The 25,550-nt window shown below is 37.1% G+C and overlaps 1 protein-coding gene across 11 annotated transcripts in view; it reads left to right on the top strand.

Moving 5' to 3' along the window:
• Window positions 1–22,523, top strand: part of DENND4C (DENN domain containing 4C) — a 52,610-nt gene extending 30,087 nt beyond the window's left edge. For 7 of the 11 annotated variants that reach the window (XM_066568915.1, XM_066568916.1, XM_066568913.1 and 4 more), the window contains 12 exons: window positions 200–356; window positions 1,658–2,793; window positions 3,668–3,848; window positions 5,479–5,588; window positions 8,222–8,397; window positions 9,412–9,594; window positions 11,097–11,277; window positions 12,269–12,514; window positions 13,850–13,967; window positions 15,690–15,843; window positions 16,948–17,012; window positions 17,722–22,523. In XM_066568915.1, coding sequence (XP_066425012.1) covers window positions 200–356; window positions 1,658–2,793; window positions 3,668–3,848; window positions 5,479–5,588; window positions 8,222–8,397; window positions 9,412–9,594; window positions 11,097–11,277; window positions 12,269–12,514; window positions 13,850–13,967; window positions 15,690–15,843; window positions 16,948–17,012; window positions 17,722–17,858 — 2,844 coding nt within the window. In that variant the 3' untranslated portion in view covers window positions 17,859–22,523. The remainder of the gene's footprint in view (window positions 1–199; window positions 357–1,657; window positions 2,794–3,667; window positions 3,849–5,478; window positions 5,589–8,221; window positions 8,398–9,411; window positions 9,595–11,096; window positions 11,278–12,268; window positions 12,515–13,849; window positions 13,968–15,689; window positions 15,844–16,947; window positions 17,013–17,721) is intronic. The other 4 variants (XM_066568914.1, XM_066568908.1, XM_066568905.1 and 1 more) reach the window with 4 other exon arrangements.
• The last annotated feature ends 3,027 nt before the right edge of the window (window positions 22,524–25,550 follow it).

Genomic DNA, 25,550 nt, shown 5'->3' with positions numbered 1-25,550 from the left:
TAGTAGGACTGATCCTTTGGTTTGTTATTACATAAGGTGACAGTTGGAGTTTATATTTTATGTACCAGCGCAAATAATTACTAAGTTAAATCTTAACTTTATATATCCCTATCTATCTATCTTATCTATCTATCTATCTATCTATCTATCTATCTATCTATCTATCTATCTATCTATCTATCTATCTCCTAATGTTCACATTCTCTTTCTTGCAGAGATTTCTACAGAAGAATCTTATGAAAAGCAACAGCTGAATATAGAAACTCCCAGTCCAGCTGATCCACCTGCTTGGGGTAACAGTATTGTGAAAGTTCCATCAGGCATTTTTGATAGCAGTGGAAGGAAGAGCAGTGATGGTGAGTCACTGGGTGAAACAGAGCTTGCTAAAGTCCTGATCTTCTTGTGCTGTAGTGTTTTGCAATCCATTTTGTATTTTAAAAGAAATAAAACTTTCAAGGTGCAGATGTCTTGCACAATGTTTGCTTTCCACCGTTATCCTGTGCAGGTAACATAGAAGGAACCTCTAGATTCTAAGGTTGAAAATCACTGTTCTGTAGACTGAAATCAAGATTTTCCCTGCCCTGCACTGAGAGTGTTTCAGTAAGATAGTAGGAAACAAAGAGAAATAGTGTGTCCAGTCTTGATTTTGGTTTCTAAACCTTGCTGTTCTTGGACAAGTCTGTCTCTATTCCTGCAGCTTGCATTGCTGTTCTATAATGCAGGAACAATGTGTGTTGTCTTTGTGCAATACAAAATTTATTTACTTATCTCAAGATTTGTGATGAAGAAGATTTATGGATATATAAAAGCCAGATCTTGGGGATCAATTATTTTTTTTCTGCCTTTGTGTCTGTTTTTAACTAAGACAAGGTAGTCCAGCTTCAGTGTAGCTTGATAGCACAGAATGGAGTCGCAGGTAAGAAGTTTCTTGGAACATATTGGCAATTATGAGAACTGATGGCTAGCGAAGAAGCAGTATTGATGTGAGACTCAAACATTCTCCAGCAGGTGGATGTGGTACAACAGGTCTTCTCTTGAGGTCCTAATATAGTAGAATTTCCATACTTAGGAAGATTTTAACTTTGCTAACACAGATATCTAGGTTGTAAATATTCCCAATTACCCATAGGAAATAGGAACATTTATAAGATTAGTTTATGGCTTCCACATGCTAAACTTAATTAGTATTTTCTAAATACACATCTGTGTCATAAATTAAATAATGCATCTGTATTGGCCAGACACACTTTATACTTTTTTTCAGAACCAGAATGAACTATGGTGTTTAGTGTTTAAATCTTGAATGTAGCTCTTGGGGGGGAAAAAAACCAAAACCAACCAGAGTAACTTTTACTTAAAATTGTAGTTTTCTTTAGTTCATGGATGTAGTACTTACTCCCTGTGTGTTGGCACAGGGAAAGGACGCAGAAGCCATAAATAGCTTTGATTCCAAAGAGTAAGTGGCTTTTGATATGCAGGATGTCTTTGCAGTGAAATAACATATTCATGCTAGTGTAACTTCTTAATGGATATATTGGAACTGTAGTACTCCCAGTGTTCTCTATGTAAGGAGATTAAGGAGATTTCACATGGTTTCAGGAAATAAGCATTTTTGGTGGCTATGGACACCATATTATTAATGCATTTTCTCTTTCAGAAACAGTTTCTAGCCCACTGTTCATAACTCAGGATTCAGTCGAAGATACAGTCTTTGGTAGTGTTTCTCCTAAGAAGACAAGTGAAAAAAGACAGAAGAGACAAAAACTGTTTTCAGAAAGAAGCTGCAGTTTCAGTAGTGAAAGCAGAGCTGGAATGCTGCTGAAAAAAGGCAGCTTGGACTTGCATTCTAAAGAAATAGCAATAATGATGGGAGCAGATGCCAAGATCTTAACAGCAGCTTTATCTGGGACCAAAACTTCACCTAAATCCCACAGCTTTGAAAATATCACTGACCAGCAGTTTTCTGGCATAAGTGGCACTTGGAGTGGTGTGACTCAGAGTGATTGGGATCTAGATCATAGGTCTTCACCAGTGCTGGAAGAACCTGGGGAAGGACAGGAAGATCTTGAGAATGGAAGAGATGCAAACATGACTGCTGTGGAAGACATAAATCTTGAGCAGTCAGCTGTGTCTAAAAACCAGAAACCTGAATCCAAAGATGCAACTGCTAAAAGAAATAGCTTTTATGGAGTGGTTAAGCCTATTGAAAGGGAAGATGTTGAAGTAGGCTTGGACCCTCTGTCTTTGCTAGCTACTGACAGCACACAACCAGGTTATCCAGAACCTGGGGAAAAGTTGATGTCACCAGTTGCAGCACGTAATTTGGCAGATGAAATAGAGAGCTATATGAATTTGAAGAACCCCTTGGGTAGTAAGTTTCCCAGCATGGAACTGCACAAGCCAGATAAGGAAGCAGAAGCTTCTGGTACACTTGGTCACTCCCAAGAACGAAGGTCAAGCCTGCCCTTGGATCCCATCCTGCCATCCTCCAAGTGTTATGAAAGTCGAAGAAGTCCTTCTGTCTGCAGATCCAAAACATTCACTGTACGATCAAAGCAGCAAACTCACCCACAAGTTCAAAAGGAGCGGTCGTCATCTTTGACAGGACTGGCTCGTTCTTCCCCTCATGGCTCATTGGGAACTGTTGTAACAACTTTATCCAGTCTGAAGTTAGACAATATACTGTCTGGACCAAAAATTGATGTTTTGAAATCAGGCATGAAGCAGGCTGCCAATGTGGCCAGTAAGATGTGGGGAGTGGTAACATCAGCATATAGTTACTCAGATGATGAGGTAAGTGTTTTTCAGTATGAAAAATTCAGGGACACAAAGTTAGAGGGCTAACTTCTATGTCCAGAAGATTGCTTCTCTAGGTGGTTTTATTTTTTAATTAAGTATTGACTTTTATTAGTTAATAAAAATTACACTTCATCTATGGTGTTTTTCCTTGCCATTAAAAAACCTTCACTTTTCAGACAAAAGGAAATTAGATGGTCTCAATACAGTAAGTTTTAGCTTTTTGTTCTCAACAAAAATCTCCCATTTCTTTATTAATCTTTTTATTTATGTGTAAAGAAACCGAACCAAGAAACCCTGGTAAGTACAAATTTATGTCACCTTAAATGATGCCATACTGCCCTGTCTTACTTTAGAAAACTACGTTGTGAAAATAATTTACAAACCCAGGAAGTCAGATTGGTGAGGGTCAAAGTTGAAAGTAATAAGGTACAGCCTAAGATCTAGTAAATTTACTTATCAGGAATTTGGAAATTCTGTGACTAACAGAGTGTTTTTCAGAGTAAAACATTTCACATACTAATGACAAGAATGAAGGAAGATATAGAGAGATTAATATTGTAACTTCCTCTTTTTTTTGTGATGTCTTATTATTGTGCCTTCAAATGATGTGTCTGCATCATTTTTCCTGTTTCTCTGTAATGAATAAATTTATATCACTATTGTTTTGTTACTCGGTTTGTCAGTTTTTCAATACCCTCTTGCTTTGTCCAGTGTCTGCACTTCTTGAGGCTACATAGATTAATCTTACATCTGATAATTTTTGTTACAACGAGATTTATCTTAATCTGCTAGTTTAATTATTTATTCTTTAGGATAAAAATGGAAGTGGAGGTACTCAAAAATGCTACTTTTTCTTCTTGCATTAAAGGAAGAAAGCCATCGACCAGACTATAACTTCCCTGTGGGCTTTGATGATAGTATTTTGGGAGATAATCTGTCATCAAGAACTGGAGTCTCAGGCCTACTTACAAATGAGCTTGCACAAAGCACTACTAGTCTTGGTAGTAGCAGCAGTGGTGGAGATGTAGGAAGACAGCATTACAGTGCAGGTGAGATGATTTGGTTTTATTTTCCTCTGATAAGTTGATTATAATACAGCAAACAGGGAAAACTGTTGTGTATGAAATCACTCAAAACAATGGAAGCTATGATAATGTGAACTATTTCAAGCCCTTAAGAGTATTACAAGCAAGTTTTTACTTCCATTCTATACTGTTCTCTTGCAGTAGCAAGTAGCTAATGCTTCTCTCTTTGTTGAATGTATAAAAAGCTGATAAAATATGCAGGAGTTTAACCATAAAATACTTCCTGTGTATGTGATAGGAAGATTGCTAACTAATTATAGCAAGAAACACCTGCTCATTCATGTAAACTCATGAAAGTATTAATTGTGAAATATTAGTACAGAAAAGCTGAGCAGTTTGGCAACTGCAAATAGTTTCATAACTAACAGAGACAGATCATTTGAGGGAGGAAAGAAGCAAGCCAACTAAAACCAAATCAACAGAACAACCCTGTAGTTCATGCGCACAAAAAACCTAAAGCAATACACTCTAAAAGTTATCCATCTTTACCATGGAATAGGAACTGTTGGAGACATACTTGATCTGAACTTAAGTAGGTAAATCGTTGACGACTGTGAGCCTGTTGCAAACCTTCCTTCCCTCCTCCCTGCCAGATGTAAAACTGGAATAAATAAATCTAGTAATTTTCAGTTCAGATTTAATTCAGGTAGATTTGATTCTTATTTTGAGAAAAAAGATGTGTTTCTGAACCTGCTGTGGGGTTGCTTTAGGTCTCTTTGTAATACAATACTTCAGTGATGCAAATATGGTAAAGCTGTCTGCTTTACAGAGAGAGAGAAATATCAAGAGAGGAAGAACTGTCTTGCATAGTGGAGATAAAGTGCCCCCATATCACAAAATCTTGACAAGATGTCTTCTAGTTCCAGTTAGTTAGGAGGCTTATTAGAGCTAACTATAAGGAGTGGCAGCTAACAGGATATGCAAAATTTGTTCACAAACATAATCTTGAGCTGAAAAAACACAGGAGACTTCTTTATGATGAGAGGATACTGGTGGTGATTTCTTTTCTTTAGAAAAATTTGGGCTTGTAAAAAAATAATTCTGATAATTTTGCCTTTTAGGAGTGATCCCATCCATTTCCTTCTGGTGAATGTATTCCAACTCCTTTTCCCCTTGTGGACAAGGTTCATAATCATAAAATCTAGCATTACCAATACAAAAATATTTGGTTTAGTGCAGTGTTAAAAGTGGAAAATCTCAGTGCAGTAATGGCATTTTTGGTATCATACGCCTCACCTGGTGCTGTCCTTACATTTGCTGTTTACATATGGATGTATTATTCAAGAAATCATGGCTAGTCAACTTTTTAGAGTTGGTCAATATACATTGAGCAATCTTACTGCTCTTTACCAGTCTCTTTTTTCTTTGTGTTTTTCTTTTACTAATCTGTGATATATTGTGTTAGAAAAATAATGTAGAAATGTTAATCGTGAACATTATCTATATTGTGATTGTAATGTCAGTGAGATACTCATATCTTTGGAGATCTTTTGGAACAATTTTCTTGCCTTGGTTTAACAGAAGTTATTTTCTTTGGGAATGGATTAATTATTCTTTGCTTGAAAACAAAACTCAAATGACTCTTTCTGTACAGGTGAAGTTTCATTCCCAAAAAGTATGAAACTTCTAGATTCTGAGAAATCAGAGCACAGCTCTTCACATAATACTAGTTTATCCAGCATTTTCCAGAACTATGCAATGGAGGTAAGATTAATAAACTTATAGATGAAAGCTATAATTAGTTAATAGTACTGTATGCATTGATTACCTGTTTAGTTGCATTGTGGTTGGTTTTTTCAAAACATTTTTTCCTTGTTTCTACTGCAGAGATGCTTAATACTTGTAACTTGGAGTGTGACAGCAGCTTTAAAAAAGAAGAGTGTCTTAAATATTTTATGCATCCATCATATCTATAGAGAAAAATTGTTGAGGGAAAGGTAAAAACTTGAAATGAAGGAAAATTACAGGTGAAACAGGAGCTTTTGTGGGGTTTTAGATTTTATTTTCGTTATGGAAATTGTGTTACTAAATCATTGTGATGAGTTGACAGCAGCCAGCACCAAGGCCCTCACACAGGTATTTGCTTAATCCCCTTTAAAGGGGGGACAGAATTGAAAGGGCAAAAGAAAAAAAGCTTGAGAGTTGAGATAAAGACAATTTAATACATGAATTCTGGGGGAAAAAATAAAAAAGAGGGAGACACAATCAAAAGAAAATAGTAATGCAGAGATCAGTCAGCAGCCTGACACCTCAAGGAAGAGCTACCTTGGAAAACACAGAGTTTTATCTCTGAACTTGATGTTACACAGTGTCATTTGGTCAGCTGAGGCCAGCTGTCCTGTCTGTGTCCTGTCACAGCCTGCTGGCTGAGTTGTGCACATAATGAAAAATGTCCATGATGATGTACAAAGCCCTATGCAGCAATAACTAAAATATTGGAGTGTTATAAGTTAACATGGAGCTGGTTACCAGACTGAAACACAGGACTACAGAGGATACTAACAAGAAAATTAACTCTATCCCAGCCAAATTATATTATGTTTTAGTATGGGTCTCTGTTTCATTTATTACCCGCAGATACTTTCAGATTTCAGATACATAGGCAATGATCACTGTATTTGCCTTGGTTGCTTTTCTCTCAGCTGCAGTGTTATTTTGCTAGATCCTGTGTCATTTTCATTTATGTTTGGTGTTCTGGACATCTAGGCTTGTCAAGCTTCTGCACTGCATTATATCAAGGGTATAGCAAACTAAAAAATTTCATTATAATGAATATTTATTAGCTCTAAAATATATTAGAAGCTGTGTTTGAGGCTGGTTTTTGGGGTTTTTTTCACCCATCTGACTGAAACAATGAAGTAAGAGGATAGAGTAAGGTATATAGTCCATTCTCCAGTTAGTACAGGATTAATTTTACCATTTTTCTCCAGTTCTCCATCTAGCTTAGTGGTGAGACTTCTATTAGGTAAAGACACAACATTCTGATTTTCCACTTGTACTGGGTTTGCATGGCAAGGATTGGGTAGCAGAAGAGCTGCCAGAACTTTCCCCCATGTCTGACAGAGCCAATGCCAGCCAGCTCCAGACTGGACTCCCCACTGGCCAAGGCAGTGACAGTGGCAGCAATGCTGGGATAGTGTGTTTGAGAAGGGGAAAAGAATGCTGTGCAACAGCAGCTGCAGGAGAGGAGTGAAAACACATGACAGGAAATCCCTCTGCAGATACCCAGGTCAGTGCAGAAGGAGGGATAGGATGTGCTCCAGGCACCAGGGCAGAGATTCCCTGCAGCCTGTGGTGCAGACCACAGTGAGACAGCTGTGCCCCTGCAGCCATGTGCGCCGTGCTGGAGCGGGTGGGTGCCCAAAGGAAGCTAACCCTATAGACAGGAGCCAGTGCTTTGACCTCATGGGGAGAGGAGCCTGGGCTGGAGCGTGTTTGCTGGCAGGACTTGTGACCCTGCAGGAGATCCTTGCTGGAGCAACTAGTAAAGAGCTGAAGCCCCTGGGAAGGGCTTACCCTAGAGAAGTTTGTGTTAGGACTATGTCCTGTGGGAGGGACCCCATGCTGGAGCAGGGGAAGAGTGTGAGGAGGAAGGAGTGTCAGAAAAACATGGGATGAACTGACCACAATCCCTTTTCCCCATTTCCATGTGCCATTTCAAAGAAGAAGGTGGAGAAGTCAGAAATTAAAGTGAAGCCTGGGAAGAAGGGAGGGGTAGCAGGAATGTGTTTTAAAATTTGAGATAATTTCTCATTAACCTACTTGAACTTTTAATTGGTAGAAAATTTAATTAATTTCCCCTAGTTTCCCTTATTGTGACAGTAATTGCTGAGTGATCTCCTTGTCTCCATTATGACTCACAAGCCTTTTGTCATATTTTTCTTCCCCTGTCCACTTGAATAGGGAGATTGCTAGAGTGGCTTTGGTGAGCGCCTGGCATCCAGCCAGGGCAGACACACCACACTATTATAAAGGTTTCTTCTGTGCTTGATTGGTTTTGTGGGATTTCTTTGCACTTTTGAATAAGTAGACATGCATTTACTTATACAATTCAAAACAATTTGTATATGCTGAAGTCTTCATAGAAGCAAGCAATTGCAAATGCTAAATTAGTGGCCTTTTGGGGTAATGCTTTTTCCATGTCGGAAATAAATTACTTATATCTTTATTTCATAGGTAAAAGTTAATGTGGATGAGATAATTCTGAGTATGGTGGGAAAGAAGTGATGAAGTCATTTCTCCCCACTGGCCTTCTGGTACCTGTTAAACTTCTAGGGGTACTAAGCCTATAGAAATTGTAAAAGAGCCCTGATAATATTAATTCTTTGCTGTTCCAGGTCTTGATGTCAAGCTGCTCTCAATGTAGAGCTTGTGATGCTTTGGTTTATGATGAAGAAATCATGGCTGGGTGGACAGCAGATGACTCAAACCTGAACACTACCTGCCCTTTTTGTAAAAGTACCTTCCTACCTTTGCTTAATGTTGAATTTAAAGACCTTCGTGGCTCTGCAAGGTCAGTGCATTTTACCAATACTCAATTTCTGCCTTTGTACCTGTGCATGATTATATTTTTTCACAAGAGGATCTTTGATATGTTTCCCCATCTAGATGTTAGCAAGAATGTCACTGCCTATTCGATGGTCGTGATTGCACTGAAGGAAATTATAAGTTGTGTAAACTATTGAGCTGCATTGTTAAACAGCCAAAACCCAAAGAACTGGTTGCCTTTTTATCACTTTTTTTTTTCATATTTTCTTTTTAAGTGTAACCTCATGGAAGCTTTAAGTCAGTTTTCATTTTGTTTTGATGTTAAAACAAAGCCTATGGACTTTATAAAAGCATAGGAAGAGGTTTTTAAATCTGTCAGCAAAGAATTTTTCCCAGACCAAATTTGTTAGGAGCATTCAGTTCCCGATGCTCTACCTTATTGTTTCTGCAGTTCAAGCTTCTCTGCTTGCTGTTTTTAACCTCTTTTAGTTGCACTATGAAAAATGAAACTTAATTTTAAGTTCCAGTTCTCACTGTAGTGGTTATTGCTATGAAACAGAAGTTCCACTGTTCTCTAATGAAGAAATTGAACACCTGTTCTTAACTATAAAGTATGTACTTCAGAGACTTAGCAAAGCAAGACATATTTGTGTTGTCATGTGCTTAGAATGGTGTATGATCGTGTAGTCTGTAATGTCACATTACAGTAAGCAACCATTTTCAGTGATGTGTCACCTATTAATACACTATTGCTGATTTGAAGCCATGACAAACTAAGTTCACTTGTAATGCTTTATGTCCAGTGTAGGATGTCTTCTTTTGCAGATCAAATCTCTCTATGTGTTAATTTACTCTGCCTGTATAAGTTGCAGGGGTAGGAACAGGATGAAATTTATCGTGTGTTGTCAAGCTTTTTAATGTTGTGTTTCCTTCTTTTGCTACTTCTGAAAAGTGAATGTAGAAAATAATAAGTTTATGATTTTATGCTTATATCTTTACCTTTGTATTTTTCTCCCTCCCATTCATGTTGTAACTTCAGCTTTTTCCTGAAGCAAAGTACCTCAGGAGATAGTTTACAGAGTGGCACCCTTCCATTAACCACAGATCCTCTGGAGCAGAAACTGTTGACCAGTCCAGCTGTTGCTGACTTGATCAGTTTTTCAGATCACCTGCAGTCCAGCCACACCATAGCTGAAGAATCCAGCTCTGCAGCTGAGCAGGGGTAGGTAAAACTAGATTGTTAGTTCTGTCAGAAATGCATCAGTACTTCCACACTTGTAGGGGTAAGGTTGGCTTTTATACCAAATGTGGTGAAGTACAGTTGTAACTTGATGATCATCTCTTTCCTTTCTCACTTTCTGCATGTTTTAAGCATGCTTTTATCAGTTTGAAGTAAACTCATTCCACCAAGTGAGTAGCTTCTAGAGATACAGCTATAGAAATGAATCTTCATGTCCACGTGCTATTGATCAATAGGTAAAACCTCTACTCAGTGTGGTTAAAACCCAATCACCCTGTAAACTCACACAGAAATTCAAGCATTGCTTCTCCTTTCCTTGTATGTACGATTTAACAATAAGGACACCACATTATGGGAAAAAATAAGTCCATTTGCTGGAATACTTTGCTTGAGAGAAAGTTCAGGGACCACTCAAGACTTGTGCTGAGTATTCTATGTCAAGCAAAACCTATGTAAAACTGAAACTCTGAAAAACAATATCACTTTTGAAACAGTTTGATGAAAAAAAGCATTAAGGGGAAGGTGTCATGTTGGATGAGGGAAGAACTAAAATAATTCCGCAATGAATTGTGACCTTTTTACTGGGATGGTTACCTTTTGTTGTAATTGTTTGGAGTTTTTTTAAATCATCAGATTTGAAATTCTGGAGTATTAGTGCCTCAGAGTAATGAGCTAATGCCTGTGTCAGACAACTAAAACTTTAATCAATGCAATAGTAGTTAGTCTTAATACACTAAAGGTGGTACTGCTTATGTTAACATCTTTATATTGTGACAATGTATTTTTAACTAAAGTAAAATTTAGAACCAAAAGTCACTGCTAAATAATCTCTTTGCTCCCTACAGATTATCTGGAAGCAGACACTTCCTGTTTCACTTTGTTTTTTTCTTCTGTACTGTAGTTGAAGCTGTAATTTTATCCATTATAATTAAAAGGAGCACAGAACGAATATTCCCAGATCTGCAAATGTCTTGATTGCCTGCATTAAATCTGAAAAGTCTGACTTTACTTAAATTAGCTTGCTCAATGAGTTTGACACAATTTTTTTATTATTACTTTGGCATGCAATTTTAAAATTACTTTCTGCTATACTGTTGTTCTGTTTATGTCAGGACATAAAGGGAAGAGGAAGTAAAGGTGAGCATAGTCAAAAGGAGATAATCTTCATAGATTGGCAAAACTGTGGACTGCTTTTTTTTTTAAAGCAAGGTAAAGTTATACAAGAGCAATGGTTTCTGTACAGAACTGCAGTGCTTTCAGATTCATATCTTAAGTTATACCTAGCTGCTTTTCTGGAGGGATGTTTATACTGGTCTGAGGCGCATTTTGTTCTGTGTTCCCTAAACAATGGAACTAACTGGGAAAGTACAATTTCATATTAATAGAGAAAATTGGTTTGGGATCCTGGCAGCCTTCCTCTGCTTCCTTCCTGTTGCCATAGAAATGCTGAACTATTAGCATATTTTCTTCTAAAATTCATACAGCGATTTGGCAGAACAGACTACAGATCCCACCACCATGACCACCAGTAATCCACCAAAAAGGGGCGTGTCCTTGACTCGGAGCCACAGTGTGGGAGGTCCACTGCAAAACATTGATCTCTCCCAGAGACCGTCTCATGGCATTTCAACAGTTAGTCTTCCCAATAGTTTGCAGGAGGCTGTGGTAAGTCTAGAAGCTGCATATGCAGTTGAGAGAAAAATATTGAAGACAATGAATGTAATAATATTCTACCAGTAGCATTCCTGTCCATTTGCAGACTGGGAATGACCAAGCATATTTTCACCTTCTTACAACTGAAAAAAGTCTTATTTCAGTTAATCTAAAATTGCTTTTCCAATACTTTGTCAAACAAACAGTTCTACTTGATTTGAAATGTTCTCTCTAACAGAATGAAGCTAGTCTTTGTCTTTCTGAAGCTGGAAGTTCAGCAGTAAAGCAATGCCAACAGCTGACTAAACACAGTAGTGCAACACATGGCAAGATGGAAAGTTAGTTCCATTTCTGTGCATTTACTTACACTCCTACTGTATATTCTGTTAGGCTTACCTGTGGAGTGGATGGGAGAAGGTGAGAGGCAGTATTGAGACTCCTACCTTTCTTGTGAAAAAAGTGTTTCTCCTCTCTCTTGATACTTGTTATTTTCCAGAGGCTGCCTTAACATGTGAAGTCACGATTCAGTTCCACAGCTCATGTAATTACTGACATTTCTCTTCACTTTCCACTGCTGCAGGCTTGGTACTGGCTACCAGCTTAGATAGCTTAAAACTGCACAATTGGGAACAAGTTCTAACAAATTAGCATTTTTTTCTTGCTCACATAATAGGAAAAGGATAGTGAACATAGGTGATTGTTCTTTAAAATTAAGAACTCTCCAGCAGTAAAAACTGGTGATGCTGTTAGAGTTATTGTGCATTCAGTAGCTCCAGAGCTTCTGCCAAGTGTCAAAAGAAACTCTGCAATGGAGGTTTTCAGGGCAAGTAGTCCTGAAAAGTATTTCTGGAAGAAAAATCTTCCTTGGTTTTGTAAAAATCAAAAGCAAAACCAAACCCCCCTCCCCCCCCAAACAAACAAACAAACAAACAAACAAAAATCCATCCCAAAACAAATGAAACCAAAAAAACAAAACAATTTTTTGTGCATGTTCTGTTTTTAGGATCCTTTAATAAAACAACAGAACCCTGCCCCTGTATCTGTACCCTACTTGAGCCCTTTGGTACTGCGTAAGGAGCTTGAATCACTCCTGGAGAATGAGGGAGAGCAAGTAATTCATACATCCAAATTCATCAATCAACACCCCATAATCTTCTGGAACCTAGTCTGGTATTTCCAACGGTTGGATCTGCCCAGCAACTTACCTGGACTCATTCTGACATCCGAGCACTGCAATGAGGGAGTGCAGGTAAACGGCATCCTTGCGTTAGATCGGCAGGTAGTACAGTGAGCAACGCTGGGGGCTGGGTTCAAAACAACTGCCTAAATAATTCCTGAACAGCTGAATACAAATTCTTGGGTTTTTATCATACAAGTAGATAGGTTTGTTTCCCACAAGGATTCCTGAAGGGAGATGTGTGAAACAGCCTTCAAATTCTAGTCAAGATGGTCTCTACTGAAAAGCCAGAGAGTAAGATTCATTGAAGAATAGGAAACAAGATGTGTCTGCAAAGACCTCAAAAACTGTAATATATTGCATTACACAGAGTGAGTTACACACTTGAGTTTATAATCTTTAAAGTCACTGGATAATATTTTTTGTTCTCTTCCAAGAATAGGTTTTGCTATTCAAACTCCGAGTTTCATTACTACGTGACTAGAACAAAAGAATGTAGAACAGGTCTATCTTTTGAGTATTTTGCCTTTCTAATTTAAAGGAGTAGATTGAAACCTATATCATTTTTATGAGTAGGTACAAATTGAAATTAAATATGTATTTGTATCTGGTGCGTGCCAAAAAAGTAGTATTTTCCTATATACTTGTACACATTTCAACTTTAAATTCTTTCCCTCCATTTTCAAAAAAACACCCACCTAGAACTGAGAAAAACTTTCCAGGAAATGAAGTTGAAGACAATACTAAGGAAATCTAAAGCATCCTGGAAAACTGCAATGCATTAACAGGGAAAACAGCAAGATGGGACATAATTTCATGTAATTATTATGTAAATAGACACACTAAGTGATAAGTTTTTCTTGCCTGGTAATTCTTATTGTATTAGTAATTCCAGAGGCACTTAATTTTATAAAATAATTACATAAGTGTTGTTTTGACCACCATATATTTTTAATGGAAATAAATAGTTCATATTTGTATACATATGAAGATTCTTTCTGCTTTTTGGGAAGGCCAATATGTAGACATGCATACCAAAATGTTCATCAGGTCAGAAAATATTGCAATATGGTATGATTAGTAGTACAGATCAAGTACTGTGTCTGGTGCAGTAGATATTTCCAGATACATACTCAAAAATATTTTCTTCAGATGCCTGTAGAAAACTAAATGCTCTTCATACATTAGGATAAACTATAAAAGATAATTAAATGCCGAAGTACTTATGACTGCTCTGGTTGAGTGCAGTTTACTGTAGGGAATAACATCTGCTTCTGTTTGTTAGATTCAAGTTAAATAAAGTTAACCTTCTTTGTTCACAACAATAGTAAAAGGGCAGGAGTTTTAAATACCATAACACTGTACTGGTGTTTTTAAAATGTATTGCCTTTCCTCATGTGTTTTTAGCTTCCTTTGACATCTCTTGCTCAAGATAGCAAGCTAGTATACATCCATCTTCTATGGGACAATATCAACCTCCACCAAGAGCCGGGGGAGCCCCTATATATATCTTGGAGAAATCTCAGTAAGTAAAACAAATGCTACAGAAAACAGAGGAAGAAGAGACTATGGAAAGAAACCATTGGTTTATAGTGGCTGAAGTGTACACAGCCTGTCAATTTGCAGTATCTTTTTTAGTATCTGAAACATATGCAATCCCTTAGGTACTTCACGTAGTCTGGGTATCAAATTAGTTGTGAAAATAAGTTTGATCTGCTCATCACCCATCATACACTTACAAGAGGAGAGGAATTGCTGATTGCTCTAGACATGGTGCTAAATAACTCTCACTTGATTTGAATGCCTTAAGTTCCACTTCAGTTTCACTGCATTATCTGGTAATAGCTATGCAGGCATGTACAAGAAGGCTGTGTTACAAAAAAGTATCTTTTACTGCTTTAAATGAATGAAACATTACCATTCCCTTTAAAGGTACATTTGGCACCCCTTCTGACTGTCACAAAGTAAGACAGAAGAAAGCCTCATCTAGCGTAAAAACAGGCAGACTGTTTGTAAGAACTTAAGGACTTCCTTACTTCCGATCATCAGAAAACTTTCTAATTCCATTTTTTAACTTTTAAAAACTATGTTAAAAACTATGTCATGTGCTAATTTTGGTTCTAAGGAATTAAAAGGTGTTTATTGAAAAATGTCCTTAAAATAAAGAGACTGATCAGAAAATTACAGTCAAGAGCACAGAACATGTGTTATTTCCCTCAGATTCTACAAAGCATATTGATGTAACCACAGTAGATGAAAAGCACCCCCAAATAATCTAGCCATGAATGAAATGCATAAATATATATATATATAGTTTACAAATATAAATATATATATATATTGTTTACATATATAAATATGTATATATATAGTTTATATATATATATGTATGTATGTATATGTATGTGTATATGTATGTAAACAAAGGAGCAAAGGGCCTCTTTGAGATGTGGAAGAAAAATAGACAGGCCATATAGCACTATCAGAAAATATTCTGAAAACACAGAATTACATTTGTAAGTATTGTATATGTCAATTTGATGCAAACATCATGTCGATGTGGTGAAGATTACTAGACTTGGTCTGCAATTCATTTACACACCATGTACTCACTGCCTAATCTGTAAATTTACTTCTTTGCCAGTACATGGACTTACTATTCCTTCATGAGTCACTGTCTTCTAGAAAATAATAGTTCAGTGTTATTCTGAGTGTGGCATTTTAAGTGACAAATCACGATGGTAAATGTCTTGGTCATTTTCTTTCCTGTTTGATTTGACTGTGCATTTTCTATTTCAATATATATCCCAAAGTTATCAGTTAATTGTAGGTGGCTTTTAAGAAGGGCTTTGATAAGAAAAGTTTCCTTGCTAAGAAAAGTGACACTTCTGTTTCTTTTCCTTGTGTAAAAATAATCTTCTTGCAGTGAACCTGATTTTTAAGTACAGAAATAAAACTGAGCTAATCAACCATCACAGGCAACATCTGATGCTGGGTACTCTTCAGTCTCGAGTATTCTCTGTCATGTTGGACCTCTTGCACATGGATACTTGATGCATCCTGTAACTTCTGGATAAAGTTACTTCTGAGTGAAGACTATAGGCAGACAAGGTCCTTCCATTATAACAAATTTCTCTAGATTGAGTAGAGGTTCTCTATCTGTATCTCACCTTTGGAAATACTTCTGCTTATTAAAGTGAAAAAAAATCTTTACTGCTGTAATAGTCTGTACGTTTCCACTTCCCAGATTCTTCTGAAAAGAAACCCTCCACACTGGCAGAAGATCAGCAGGCAACAAACACATTGTTAGAGAGCATCAAACTAAGTATTCAACACAATGATGTTATGAAGCCAATCAACCTCCTCCTAGAGAAAGTTAAGCCAGATGTGAAACGACAGAGGTGAGGGCATAATCTCTTCTTAGTTTCTCCCCACTAAAATTTAATTAAGATCAGACTGTGTACATTTCATAGTGATGATTTTATAAAGACCTCTGGGGAAGATTCCGTTTCGTTTGTGTCCACCAAAAACTATGTGTATTTTTTTTTACACCTGTGTTTTATGAACAGATGCACTCTATATGCAGATGCAAAGTTCATCCAGATCAAATGGATGAATGCGATACTTTAATAAAAATGGACATTTTGCAATGAGTGAGAAAAATGCAGGTATGAATTACATAGATTTTGATGTTGCTCCAGATATAGCAAATTGATAAATGCAAGTGTCCTGTTGCAGTGTGTGGAATATTCTTCCTAGTTATATCTTCTGAAATTCTAGCAATCTGGAATACTGGCTATGAAAAGTGGATGCAGCGTGAGTCTCAAAGAGAGGAAGATGTGTAAATAATTCTTGTATTTTGTAACCTGCACTGCATTTCAAGGAAGGCTTTATACAAAAGCAGAGACTCTGAAGTAAATTACAGTCAATACAAGATGTGTTTGAAGTTTGTCATACTAAGTCATCTTTGTTTCTGTGTTTTGTAGTTACTAAAAAGAAACAGAAAACGCTCTGCTCAGAGAAGCATCTTTATGACTTCCACAAGGGGAAAAAATAATATCTGATTATTTAATGATACTTATGTCTGAGATTGACCATGACATTCTGAAACAAAAAACAAAAGTATGGATGATCTGAAAGAAATCCATACCCATACATTGCTTCATGGTCAGGCAGAAATTAATTAATAATAAAAAAAGTGGTACTTAATTTAATATTTCTTGTTTATTAGGCATTTCTGTGGCCTAATAGGGCCACAAATAGAGGATTTTTTTTGTAGAAATTGTAACTACTAGGGTTTGGGAGTAATGTGGCTTTCTGCATCAAGTAAAAGTATTCAGGCAGTAAAAAACCTTAAGCTAGTAGTCATGTAGATTGGTCACTTTTTTCACAAGCAAGGTTAACAGAACAGTTGTAGAAGCTACATAATGGAAGTCTTCAATATTGACTTTGGAAACAGGATAGTTGATGCTTTCATTAACTCAGCCTTCAAAATGTTCCCCTAGGAGTTTTTACAGGGAAATTCTTTTCCTGTCTCTGGTGTCTCTTGGAAGAGAAAACATTGACATCGGTAAGTAAAAAAATACTGTGAAATGCATAGTCCCTGTGGATATTTTACATGAAAGCTAGTGTATAAAATCTTTTTTTAATATTCAGTTGTGTTTTAGTGAAAATTACTGCACTGTCAGTGTTTTGGTGTTGCTTTTATGTAAATATAATTCAGATGGAACCATTAATTTTGACTTTGTTTAAAACCAGTAATGAGTTACTTTAAACAAAGAGTATTTGAAGAGCTTGAAATTGTAATTCTTCATGTCTGAAAGCTTGTTCCAGTCTTGTCCATCTTTCTCTGACCCTATCAGACAGGTCTGATATCAGACCTAACACCTGATATCAGACCTGACACCTGTTACCTAAACACCTGATTTCCCAACCTCTACTGATCTCTTCTATCCTCTCTTCTATTTGCTACTACACAATCAGTGACTCCCTTATGGAATGTAATAGGGGAACTACACTGGGAACAGGCAAATGGAACTTCAGGAAAGAAGCAATGGGCATCCACAGTGGTGTGTTGTGGTGCCACATCATCTTATGGGGATGCTTTTCAGGTCCTCTGAGAAGGTGCATTTTGAAAAAAAAAAAAAAGAAAATCAGCATCTACTTAATGAAGATAACTTTGTTACTATATAAAAATCGCCAAAAGCATTTTATAGGAATAGTCGTGTGAATTGTACAGTGTTTCTTAAATAATTTCAATTGTGCTTTTTCTATTTCAGAGGTCTTTGATAGTGAATACAGACTTGCACTTAAAAAACTACCAGAGGAAATTCTTGAAAAGCTGCAGAGAATAGATGTTGCACCAAGCAGCAGGGTTGAGTGTTGCAGGAAGTGGTTTGGAGCACCTTTAATATAAAAACAAGGAAGACACACCATACTTCAGAGAGACAAAAGCAGAGCTGAACAAACCCAAGAGCATGGTGACATATACATTTTGAGTCTCAAAAGGTGTTAATTAAGCAATTTGTCAAATCAGTTTCATTGAACTGCAACATATATTCTTCTCATTCATCTTATGGGCACATTGTAAAATTTGTCAAAATGTTTTAAAATTATGAGTTTATTTCAGTGATTGATCTACTTTTCTCCTATATATATTCTTTAATTTCCTCAAAGTTTTCCTCCACGATATCAAGTTGTTCAAAAAGCTGATGATGAAACAGCAGTCTATAGTTGGTGACTTTCTTAAGGGCCACCAATATTGGTATATTTGAATGAAGTATTTTCCAGGGCTCAGATTCCTCAATGCTTCTTTAAAATGACCTTTACCTAGAGAAGAGTACTTTTATTAATGTGTGGTATGGTTGTATGAATGTAAATATTTGAAAGCTTGGATTGGAAGCTGCAATGCAGTTGCTTTCATCAGATAGTACGTTACATTTCATCAGACAGTACATTAAATTGCTACCATTCTCCTGACTCTTGTCTCAGTCAGTATTCTGAATTACTTTTGCTGAGCTTTTCAAAGTGTGTATCTACAGCTGTGAGAAAACAGAGACTTACACTCAACTTTCCTGTATTCTCTATCTGATAAACTATAAGGTTGTGTAAATGTACTGGCTGCTCTCTCCAAAGAAGGATAAGCTTCTACACAAAGCAGCTCAGAAATGGATGGCATTCTAAAAATTATGTAGGAAGCTCAAATGGTATTAGAATACACACAAGAGTTGTCAACAGATACTGCCTGAAAAAAAAAAAATTATGCTTTATACTATTTGCATGTGTGTTTAAGAGGTGTCCTCCTCAAATTCTTTATCACCCTCTCCCTTGGTTTTATACTAGCCTGTGGGTTAATTATTTTGCACTGATAATCCAGATTCAATATTTCAATTAAGATGTATTTATAACTGTGGTCTTCAAGGTGTATATTAGCAGAAATGAAGTGCTTATGTGTATGATCTGAAAAGATGTACCCATGTTTTGTGTTGCTTCTAGTAGATAAGACACTTCCTCAGCTCACATATTTAATTGACTACAGTAGTAGTAGTCTTGGCAAGGAGAGCCTGGATACTGGTCAACAGTGTAAGTGTTTCTGTTACTTGAAGAATATGATAAGATTTATTCCAGGTTTTTGCTGAAAGTTAGTGGTATGGCTTTTACAATGGAATAATTCATAGAGAAAAAATATGTTTGTAGCATGTAAAAGGAGCATAGCTTAAAATACTAATTGCATCTGGGTATGAATGTATTTACTTGATACTACTTTTAAAACTTTTCATTCTTCAGAATGATGAGGGATGAAGATCTGTCTGGAACAATTTTTTATATGAAACAATAAAACCAACGGTTTTTTCATAAGGTGAAAACAAGGGAGTTGCACTATCTATGACAAAATATATTTACATCATAGACTGATGCCTTATATTTTGTCTACAAGTGCTGATCCTAAGTTAATATGGGGATATTACCTGGACAGATTCTCTCCTGATAAAACTGTTGTGCTTTCTCAACAACTAAAAGCAAGAAAGCACACAATGATTTTTTTTTTATTCTTTGGGTTGATGCACAGTTGCTTGCTGATGTCTGACCTACATCACAATTAAAGAACAGCCCTTGATTCTTCATCTTTTCCTCTCTTCTCCAGTTACATAATTGACATGGTTCCATCCTTCTAAAATACAAGTCTATCTAAAGCATTGATCCAAACAACTTAATATTTCTACAAATCAAAGCCAGCAATTTTTTCTGTGTAACTCTATGCATTATTTTTCAACAGCTACACAAAGACCATTATTTTTGAGTATTAAATAGACAAACCATGTGATTATGTGATGCAACTTGCAAGCAATCAAGTTTTAGTCACTTTAGTCACTTTTAAATTCTCCCTACTCATTAAATGACAAGGAAAATCTGTCTAGTGAGGGCTGTTTTAGATACGTGACCTCCAAACAGTTTTAAAACACAGTAAATAATAATTATTATGAACTAGTTTCTGGAAACACATCATCTTCATTTCCAAACAACTTTCTCATCTGTTGCTGAAAATATAGACTAATAAAGGAGTAGTGTTGTAAAGACAGCAAAGCAGATTGTGTCACAACGTCTAGTGTTGATTGTTAAACCTTTCCCAGCTATATACACTAAACAAACAAAAAAATCCAACAAAAGTAAAGCCAGAGGAGAAAAATTCAGCTACAGAATTCGACTTGCTTTGATTTGCTCTTGCATATTGGCATTTTTGTACACTACAAATTAAGTGCTATTCTTGGTGTAGGCACCTGGATTTCAGAGTGGTAGAAGTCCTGCATGTAGCTACTTGAAATCTTGAATCTGCATATTGGAATTGATTCTTTAATATAGAATAAAAAAAGATAAATCTTCTCCTTTCTAAGGGGAGTTCTTAATGCTTAGGTTCTAGAGTAGCTAACTAATCAGTTGGTTTTTTAATATAATCCATAGCTCAGATGAAAAGGGAGATACCTGAAAACAATTTGTTTTCATCTAGGATGCTTTTTTTTGAGGGGAGAAGTAAGTTTCACAAAATCTGGCCAAAAACAACCAGGGAAAAATTTCAAAAGTTTTTTGTGAGTGCATTGCAAACACTTTTGTTCTTCTGAAAATTAGGCACTAAAGACACACTTCTGCAATTTAGTTGACAGGATGAACTTCTTGGACTACATGGGGATGACTTAGTAACATACAAATGCTTCTAACTTGTTTGACACCCAATTCCTAGGAATTGAAATTTATCTGAATCCATCATTATACATTACTGATCTGAGCAAAGTGTTGTGAAGGACGGATGAGGATAAGCTAGATTTTGGTTCTGTTTTTCTGTCAATATAAACAGAAGAAGTAGCATTTTGCTCACTTGTGAAATGCTTGCTGCCACATACTCTTTCTAGTACCTCAACAGCCAGTGTTCAGGAGATGATTCTTCTGTCTATATATTTTGTAATTCCCACCTACAGGCTGAGGAAAACATTTGCAGATCAGTCAGCAAGAACGTCAAAACATGCAATGTGTGGACAAAATGAGGGTGTAGAGCAACTTGGTAACAGAAGTGGATGCAAACAATGAATTTCAGGTATGCCCAAGAAATTAGAAAGTTTGTACTGGAAGAACAATTATTAGAGAAGCTTCCTTGAATTGTTTCCATAAGGATGTTGAACTGCAGCCAGTTGTGCTAAAATACTATCTTGCACCTTTCACCCAGCTTTAAATCAGTTACATATACAGCTTGTGAGCTCACAGGCAAAGAGCTGGGTTTTTTTGTGGAATTAAAACAACAAATGAGGTCTTAAATGTTTAAAATCAAGATTCTTAAGTTAAAAAGATTTTTTTTATCAATTACATTCTGGCACATCACCAAAACCTGACAACTTTGAAAACCTTTTAGGCCTAGGAGGCTGATGTGGCTGCAGTGTTGGTGCAGTAATTGGCATCAGCTTTTACATGTTACTAGAAGCATCTGTATGTTACTTATAATCATATCCTGTCTTCAAATTTTATGTAATGTAAATTTAGACAATACAAGTTTAGATAATACAATTGTAATGGAAAATACTTTATTTACTATATGTGTTTCAAACTAAATCAATTTTGCAAGTAACTTAGTCTTGTTCCTGGTGGACTTTCACATTGGTTAAGCTCAAGCTACATTGCACTTGTGAATGAGTAATATTCTATTTTAACTGTGAATTAATGGCTTTTTGTATTGCTGCAGCTAAAAGTATATACCTTTCATTGAGTTTACTGCTTTCCTTGAATAACTGCAACATAGGGGATATTTTCAAAATGTATATTAAATTAGATAATAAAAATTATATTTTTAAAACAAATTGTTAAAATGTAAGGAACTGAAGAATCCACTCAGTCGTTTTTTCTTCTTAATTCAGCAATTATTTCAATGCAGATAACTCCTATTTTATTTACAGTAAGTAGGTAATCTTATTCACATAATTGTATATTTTCAACAAAAGGGTTCTTTTTTTCTTTCAACTAATAAAAATCTTAAAATGCATACTCTATATCCACTTTTCACAATGTATCATTTTAAAAACAAACACCCTTTTAACTTGTAAGAGTTGAAACTGAATGGTTGAATTGGATTCCAGTTCTGTAGTCTCCTGTGCTGTATATTGTGGTGCATACATGAGAGGATCGGATGGCGTTTTTATTTGTTCTTTCAGTCTGCACCAACCAATGGTGCAAATAAAAGGGATAGTTTGCTGTTGTTTAGAAGCACATTAAACTCCTATTAGGAGCTTAAAATAAACTATATCGTAACAAGGATGAAATGATGTAGTGTGAATAAATTATGAATCTCTTAAGTGAGCTGGGAAGCTTAATGCAATAAAATTTGCACTGGTTTAGAGACTGTTTTGAACTGTTGAAAAATGGCATCCATTTACTGTGCTTTGATTAACAATTGTTTCTCTGTTATATTTTTGTACATTTGACAAAAAATGAGTTTTAAAGGGCACTCTATATCCTAAATTCTGTATAGATATTCTAGACTAAGAAACAATTTTTAATGTTGTTCCCAAAATAAAATATATATGCATCCTGTGTAAAAATGTGCCATTGTTCAGCTTTTTTCACCTCTGGAATTCAAATGACTGACAGAATTTAATCTTTAAGTGTAAATTCAGCCTATCATTCAGCAAAAGACTTTTGACTGTCTTTTTGGGTAATTATTTCACAGTACATCAGTGGCTTCTGAATGATGGGAAAGAGCAGAGGCATGGGAGAGGGAAATAAAAAATGGGACTCACCTGTGGAGATGTGTCTTCTAGAGAGTATGGATGGCTCTGTGGCACCTTCAGCAAGCACTGTGCAGCAGTAGAGGTAAGAACACGTGAAAAACAGGCTCAGACAATCTGTTAAGCTCTTGTTTGTAGGAAAAGCATGGCCTCTGGCTTCCTGAGGATAGCTGGTGCTCTCTGCAGCATATTTGTGGCTTTACTTGGGAGAACACTTCCCAGGAGTTCTGGTTTCTTAGCAGCTCTGTAATGGGATCATAGAGTGATGCTTTCACCTGATGCATCCTAGCTTGTCAAAACATTGGTGGACCTCTTGACTCATAACATAGTTGCGGGTTACATGTAGTTTCCAGGGGGTTTTTTTTGAGTTTGTTTTGTTTTGGTTTTTTATGGGGCAGGGATAGGAATGAGGCTGAGATGAAATTTAAGTAGTAGAAATTGCCAGTGCCTCAGGCCTTCACCTTCACAACTTTCAAACCCCCTCATGTATGGCAGTGAGTTCATTCTGACAGAAACAATAATACAAGACCCTAAAAGCCTTTCTTGGCTGATGAGACTGATGTGCATAGCACATATTGATAGCTTGTGGAGCAGATTCATAATAAGCCCATATTTCCAGACTTATTTTTAGATAGAGAGCTGAGGAACAGTTAGTCTTTTGGATTTGTGTATCTTGCAAGCATCACACTGATTTTCCTTGTTTTCCTCTGCTTTTGTCACTGCTGACTTTTCAATATTGCTACTTGCTAAGAATGTTACCCTGTCTTAGCATTTCTTACCCTTCATGTGACCTGTTGAGGGAGGAGACAGAAAAGAGGAAGAATGCTGTGCAGGAACAAATGCTTCTATTTGAGGAATCCCCAAAGAAGCATGAACACAGGGTTTGAAGCTGTAGAGAGAAAGGAACTGCTACTTCCTCTGTCAGAATCTGGTGGGAAATTTGAGGGAATGTGATGGTAAAATAGCAGAAGGTGCTTACTTAAGGAAGCTCTGATGCTTCATGTGTTCAGAACAACCTTGAGTGCGAGTTCCCTGCTAATAATGATAGTTACTTCCATCTCTGTAAAGACAAACTTCTATTGTCTGCAAAGAAAAGGAAGAGCCAATTAACTTGACAGGCTGGAAAACTGATAGAGTCCACAAGTAATCTAAGAGGTTTTGCCTCTGTGTAGGAATAGTCACATGTGCCAGAGCAGCTGAGCAGGAAAGGCCTTGTGTTCCTGGTGGGCATCAACTGACCCTGAGACAGCCCTAAAAAATGCTCAGACTTGACCAATCCCTGTCCTGCTTCAGCAGGTGTTTGCACATTACTGTTTTCCAGAGTTGCCTGGAGGAGACTCAGTGGTTCCATGGAGTTGGGTGGCAGACAGAAGAAGTCTGGGGAAGAACAGGGGCTCACTTCACCTAGTTACGAGAGTAGCTCAGACTTTGTTTAGGTTTCTTCAAGATGCTTTCCTTTGCCATTTTTTCCTCATTTGTTTTCTGTGTCACGCTGTCTAAATTCAGACCTTGCTGGTTAAAAGTAATTATGTACCTCAATGGTGTTTGTATTCCGTTCCTTTGGTTGCAAAGAGGTGAAATGGCGACTGGTCAGGTTCTGACCAGGGTGCATTACTTGCCCTGAAACTTAAGGTGTGTCTGAGTTTACAGCCAAGCTTCAGACGTGCAGAAAGTCTGCCATTAAAGAGCAGAAATCCTGTTGAAACTGCTAAGACATGCAAGGAAAAGCTGCAATTCCCAGATAGCACTTGGCATTGTATTTAGTATCACAGGTTTTGAACTGCTGTTAAGCAGTTAAGGGACTATTGCAGCTGCTGGCCTTGTGGTTTTATTGCAGTTCCTACTGCACGGGGGCAGAGAAAACATGCTCCTTCTTCATTAGCCTCTTTTGGATTGACCATTTGAGTCATCCATGACCTAAAGCCATGGTCAAAGAAGGTGACTGGGAAAACTCAGTGTGAGTTTATCAAAGGCAAATCATGCCAGGCTAAATTGGTAAGTGCTACAGAAAAGTAGCATGTCAAGAGAGAGCAGTATTGTTCAGCTGGACCTTGGCAAAGCATTTGACGCTGTTTCCCATAGCTGCCTCCTATATAAATGTCAAGCATAGACTGGATGGGGGTGATCTGTGAGATGGGCAGGACTCATCTCATAGGTGATCAGCTTGTTTTACTGAGGTTGGCAGCCTGTCCCAAGTGGGGCCCCCTAAGGATCAGTACTGGGCTCTGTGTTGTAACATCTCCATGAATGATCTGGATGGTGGGACCAAAAGCACCCTCACCACGTTTGCTGTGTCACTAACTGATGTCAGTTGAGGAGGACACAGGGGCAAGGAGAACCACCTTTCACAGACCTGAACAGGCCAGACCAGATGATCTTTCAAGGTCCCTTCAAGCCAGGATTGTCAAGTCATGCCTAATTTGGACCTGAAAGCCTAAAACTGCAGAAGGAAGCAACAGATGATGTACTAAGGCAGTTCCAGGAAATGAGTGAGGGAGAAGAGTGCAGAAAGGATTTTTTTGCTACTAGTGATAAGGCCATGTATGTGTGTGTGACAAGGCCACACATCTTCAAAGCTTGATAAAAATAGCCAGGACTCCACTGACCTTTTTCACACAATCATACAACTGGGTATGTTTGCAGTGCTTCAGAGGAAGACACAATCACAGCCTATATAGCAGGACGGTCATACAGAATAGCCTATAGAACTCTACTTAGTAGTAGCCTGTTCAGAACATTCCTGTTCTTGTCCAGGACATGCCTCAGTGCTTGTACACCCTGACCAGAGTACCTCTTAACTGTGTGCAAGTATATTTTACTAGGATTAAGAAGCTAGGCAGTGT

The sequence above is a fragment of the Molothrus aeneus genome, chromosome Z (genome assembly GCF_037042795.1).
Source record: "Molothrus aeneus isolate 106 chromosome Z, BPBGC_Maene_1.0, whole genome shotgun sequence".
Classification (NCBI taxonomy): Eukaryota; Metazoa; Chordata; class Aves; order Passeriformes; family Icteridae; genus Molothrus; species Molothrus aeneus.
Note: the sequence above shows the minus strand (reverse complement) of the source record. Positions and strands in the feature narration are given on the sequence as shown.